General features: G+C 42.0%; 1 protein-coding gene across 1 annotated transcript in view; it reads left to right on the top strand.

Moving 5' to 3' along the window:
- Positions 1-419: 419 nt before the first annotated feature.
- LOC143925752 (uncharacterized) overlaps positions 420-6,000 on the top strand; it is a 35,699-nt gene continuing 30,118 nt past the window's right edge. Inside the window, 1 exon segment of the mRNA XM_077450201.1 lies at positions 420-1,964. Within this exon segment, the coding sequence (XP_077306327.1) occupies positions 420-1,964 (1,545 nt within the window).

Below are 6,000 nucleotides of genomic sequence, written 5' to 3'. Positions count from 1 at the left end.
ACAGTCAGTGTTGATGGGGGAATGCCTCCCGTGGAGCTGTTGTGTTATCCCGGCAAGGGGGGTGGTGGGATGACACGGGGAGCCAGATCGATGACTGCTAGCGGAGAGACATCATCAATAATCACTTGCTAAAAATCCAACATGTTGTTTGTACCCAAGTTGGTCGATGGATCGACTTGGTACAATCCAACATGTTGTTTGTACCCAAGTTGGTCGATGGATCGACTTGGTACAATCAGCCGGCCCATAGATGGATTAATCCATCTATGGCTGCCTTTAATATACTAATTTACATGTCCTGGGCAGACAAAGGGCTAAGTGAGTAGGGTGGATCTCACTTTACATAACAAAGCATTCAAAGGAACTCTTTCACCTTCAGTGTATAAGACTGATGTCCCGAGTTCATTTTCATCTCCACAATGGCATCTGCTGACCTGAGAGATGAGCTGAAGTGCTCCACCTGCCTGGACCCTTATAAGGAGCCCATATCGCTGAAATGTGGACACAACTTCTGCCGGGATTGTTTAGTGACGGTGCTGGATATCAAAGAGGGGTCTGGAGATTATACCTGTCCCGAGTGCAAGGAGCAGTATACAGAGCACCCTCTGCTGGAGATTGCCGGAAAGATTTGTAACACCATGGATGATTTCAGATCTGCTCACCAGGAGAAAAAAGAAGACGTCTATTGCACGTACTGTGATCCTCCCGTACCAGCTTCTAAAACATGTCTACATTGTGAGGCCTCGTATTGCGAAAAGCACTTAAGCAACCACAGTAAGGAAGTGCATCACGTTTTAATTGAACCTACCGCTTCATTTGAAGACAGAAAATGCCCCACACACCAAGAAATTCTAAAATATTATTGCACTGAGGACAATGCCTGTATCTGTATGTCCTGCTGGGTGGCTGGAGAACATAGAGGACACCGGGTGGAAATACTGGATAAGGCCGCTGAGAAGAAATTTAGCGATGTTATGGAGAAACTGAATCTTGAGAAACAGGGGACTGAGGTTAAAATCCAAAAACTGGAAAGTTACAGGACAGTAGTGAAAGCTATAGCAGCTGATATCGCACAGGGCATTAGGAAACTGTTTATAGACATCAGGAAACAGTTGGATGATGTAGAGAACAGGGTTCTGACTGAGATCTCCAGACAGGAGGAGCAGATCTCCAAGTCGGTCTCTGATCTGATCCATCAGTTGGAGATACAAACTGATAAGCTGTCCAAGAAGATAAATGAAAATTTGGACTTACATAAAAGCAAAGATCCATTAACTCTTCTAAAGGAAGAACTTATCTGTGGTAACGTCATTCATGATAAACTAGTCAGTGATCTACACATGCATGGATGTCTCGATAATGTTTTGATCTTACAGACACTACAAAGAGGACTCCTCGACTTTGCTGACAGTATGATAGAAATTAAGAAAAAAAGAGGCTACTTTGAGATGAAGAAATCAGATATCTTACTGGATATAAAAACAGCCAGTAATCATATTATTGTATCAAAAGATCTTCGATCGGCTTCTTACAGCAAAGAACCAGAGACCAGACCGGATGCTGAGGAGAGGTTTACATCCCAACAGGTATTAAGCAAATGCTGCCTCTCATCTGGGAGACACTATTGGGAGGTGGATGTGAGTGCAGCGAAAGAATGGCTCATTGGAGTGGCCTGTCACAGCATGGAGAGGAAGACAGAAGGAGTTGAATATTACATAGGTTATAATGACAAATCTTGGGGTCTAACTCAAAGAACTGGTCTTCATGCCACACACAAGAACTGTGTAATAAAACTAGACTCCAACTCTCCTATAAAGACAGTTGGGATCTACCTTGATTACAATGCAAGACGTCTATCCTTCTACCAGCTGTATAACCCCATGAAACTCCTCCACACCTTCACCAACACCATCAAGGAACCCCTCCATGCTGCTTTCTATGTGTTTCCAAACACCTCCATCAGAGTTATAAATTAAACACAGATACGGACAAAAAGTAGACGTAACCCCCTAAATGAATTACATTTAGATTGCGCTAGGGTCTACGTATCATAAACAACGCTATCAGAATCATATCGTAACAATGTGTCACCTCTGGGCTCCCCAAAGTTGGATGGTCCTCTATGCCACGTGTCTATGAGATTGCTTTTACCTGCTCAGTATTAGGAACATTTATATTGATTAACATTTATATTGATGTCTATAATGGGTTCTTGGGGAAAATGATGTACCTCTTTCCATTGTGTACTGTATATTTTTGAAACATCTACTGTCCCCCACTACTATGCTATTTACCAAAGTGCTTAAAGCGGAGGTCCACCCTAAAGTGGACCTTCCGCTCATCGGAACCCTCCCCCCCTCCGGTGCCACAATCGGCACCTTTCAGGGGGGAGGGGGGTGCAGTTACCTGGATAATCCAGGTAACTGCACCCACTTCCGGGACAGCTCTCTGCGGAAAGGGGCGTAACTTACGCCCCTTTCCGCAAGTGCCCGCCCCTTCCCGCAAGTGCCCTGCTGCCTGCTGGGAAACACACAGCCCCCAGAGGCAGCGGGGAGCGTCCTTATTGCGCAGCGCAATTCGCGCATGCGCAGTAGGGAACCGGGAAATGAAGCCGAAAGGCTCCATTTCCTGATTCCCATACCCAAGATGGCGGCGGCAGGACCCAACAGACGACCTAGCGATCGGCTTCGGGTGCCGACATCGCGGGCGCGCTGGACAGGTAAGTGTCACTATTTTAAAAGTCAGCAGCTGCAGTATTTGTAGCTGCTGGCTTTTAAAAAAAAAAAAAAAAAAACGCGGAGTCCCGGTGGACTCCCGCTTTAAGTTGACACTAATAATTTTTTTATTCTAATGTGGATGTTATTGTTGGTATATTGTTTGTTCCTTTTTTATTTAACTTTAACAATGTAGTGTAAAGGCCTGCCTGAATGCATACAAATTGAAAGTGTGTAGGTTTGACGTTATATCATATAGTTTTGGTAAATCTAAAGGAAATTTGTGCAAAAATATTGTATATAATGTATGGCCAGCCCAAAGCTGGCCATACACCTATAGATTATCTGCAGATTTTCTATGGTTAGATGGAAAAAGTGCAACAGATTTCTCCATGTTCCCTAAACTGTGTGGATGAACAAATCTCCCACTTTTTCCATCTAACCATAGAAAATCTGCAAATAATCTATAGGTGTATGGCCCGGTTTAGGCAGGCCATACACAAAGCAAAATTATTTTCTGCAACCACTGGTTGGGGGAAATAAATGCTCTTGATTCCTCAATCAACACTGGCAGTGTTGACAGGGGAATCCCTCTGGCCGAGCACTAGCAACAATCTCATATAAAACCGGGCAGGCTAGTTGTACCCAAGTTGATAGATCGATCAACTTGGCATGTTCAGCCTGCTCATACATGGTTCGAATCTCGGCCGGTTCAGCAGGAGATTCAAACCGTCTATGGCTGGCCTTAGTTGGGTGGCTATTTCCTACTACACGGCCTCTACTTTCTATCGGGAATTTTTACTAAAACTGTTGCACTCAGAATCTGCTTCTGACTTCAGCTTGTTCAATTAAACCTGGAAGTTAATTGGTTTCTATGCAAAGCTGTGCCAGAGTTTGTACCATGCAGTTTTAGTAAATAACCCCCCATTTCCAAAAAGCTTCAGCAGAAATAGGTAAAAAGGTAAATAAATATTAGAATAGCGTTAAGAAGTAAAACTAAAATTTTTAGATTGCATTTGCAATTGCTATTAAAATAAATTTTCTTCAAATTGTATTTATAGCGAAAACTATTTTCTTTCAGGTTTGAATGGAGTAGGAAAGGATTAGAACCCCTGTCCAATGTTACTGCTGTCTGTGTCTCATCTAGATAGATTTATCTTCTCTCTTTCTCTTGGCGATTAAGAAAGAAGGTGATGGGAAATCCAAAAAAAAAAAAAAAAAAAAAGGGTTGTCACCAGAACAAGAGGCACCAGTGTGTCTTCCAAGTGGACCTCTGTTCCGGTGACAACTGTGTGACATTCCACTCATTCTGGAGAGATTTCCTCTCACTTCCTGTTGTAGATCTATAAAAAAAAATGAATGGAAACGTTTTAGCTATAAGTACACTTTAACTATTATAATAATTATGAAAATCAATGTTTAACCCTTCCTTACTCCATCCAAAAAGTTTTAGCTATAGAGACACAATCATCACTATCATGGTTATTAATATGAAACATTTTGAGCATATTTTTTCTTTATTTTGTATTTCAGAATCCTGTTTTTGAACAATGATTATAAATGCTCTGTGTGCCTCCTTTCTGTATCAATATTGTTTCCTGATCCTTCTGCCAATAAACCTTTCTGCTTTCTGAAAGAGATGTTTGCGTCATTATTGTTCCCATTGTACATTTTCCAATTGTAAATTTTGGAACACAATGTAGAAAGTCTTCTATAAAGTAAAAGCAATGTTGGGAGGTGGACATATATTTTAGTTAAATTGTATCTCCAGCTCTCTCTCTTTTTGGATATCTTAACCACTTGCCGACCGCTGTGCGGTGCTATACATCGGCACAATGGCAGTGGTGGGCAAATGGGCATATCTGGACCTCCCCTTTAATTGGCGGGGCTAGCGTGCACATGCCGCTTACGGTGTGACCGTGCCCACAGTACCCGCAGGCTCGATGTCCGCTGGTGTCCGGGCGATCATGTCACGGAGCCATAGAACAGGGAGATGCCTATGCAAACAAGGCATTTCCCCATTCTACCTTGTGACACGACAGGGATCTGCTGCTCCTTGTGATCAGGAGCAGTAATCGCTGTCATTTCAGTGGTAGCCCATCCCCCTCACAGTTAGAATCACTCCCTAGGACACACTTAACCCCTTGATCACCCCCTAGTGTTTAACCCCCTGCCAGTATCATTTATACAGTAATCAATGCATTTTTATAGCACTGATTGCTGTATAAATGACAGTGGTCCCAAAATAGTGTCAAAAGTGTCCGATGTGTCCGCCATAATGTCGCAGTCACGATAAAAAAAATAAAAAATAAATAAATAAATCGCAGATCACCACCATTACTAGTAAAAAAAAAAAAAATTATAATAAAAATGCCATAAAACTAACACCTATTTTGTAGACGCTATAACTTTTGCGCAAACTAATCAATATATACGCTTATTGTTTTTTTTTTACCAAAAATATGTAAAAGAATACATATCGGCCTAAACTGAGGAAAAAAAAATTGTTTTTTTTTATATATTTTTGGGGGATATTTATTATAGCAAAAAGTAAAAAATATTGCTTTTTTTCAAAATTGTTGCTCTTTTTTTGTTTATAGCACAAAACTCTATTTGTGGGGGAAAAAAGACATCCATTTTGTTTGGGTGCCACGTCGCACAACCACCCAATTGTCAGTTAAGGCTACACAGTGCCGAAACGCAATCGTCAGGCAGGGGGTAAAAACTTCCGGGGCTGAAGCTGTTAAGGAATGTTTAGAACACATCAGGTTATATTTTGCTGTCTTTGTTAAATTGAGGATGTCCATGTACATGCTGGAAGGTGTGAACACCCTGTTCTGTTCTATTTAACATAATCCAATCCCAGCCAGGAAGTCCGGAGGTCGGGTATTGTTCCAGTGCAATAACTAAAGGTGTGAATTGCTGTCAAAGTACTGGAAAAATAAGGCCAGCCATAGACGGAGTGATTTTCATTCCTGCAACCACGGTCAATCAACGTGGGTCCATTCGGCCTGGACATACATGGTTTGAATCTTGGCCGGTTCCTGCTGAACCGTCAAAAAGTTGAACCATCTATGGCTGGCTTAAGACAGCATTATATTCTGCGACAGGTGGTATCAAAGGCCTCCATCTGTTATGTTTTTTTTCCGATTTGGCACGGTCTCAAGCCAGCCATAGACGAACCAATGTTCTCTCCTGCAACTATGGGTTGCAGGAAAGAAAATTGCTTAATCCCCCCCAACAACACTAATACCCTGTACACACAATAGGATTTTCTGACAACAAA

The sequence above is a fragment of the Lithobates pipiens genome, unplaced genomic scaffold, assembly GCF_037356315.1.
Source record: "Lithobates pipiens isolate NorthernLeopardFrog02 unplaced genomic scaffold, aLitPip1_a1.2 Scaffold_22, whole genome shotgun sequence".
Lineage (NCBI taxonomy): Eukaryota > Metazoa > Chordata > Amphibia > Anura > Ranidae > Lithobates > Lithobates pipiens.
This window is presented reverse-complemented; position numbering and strand designations above follow the sequence as displayed.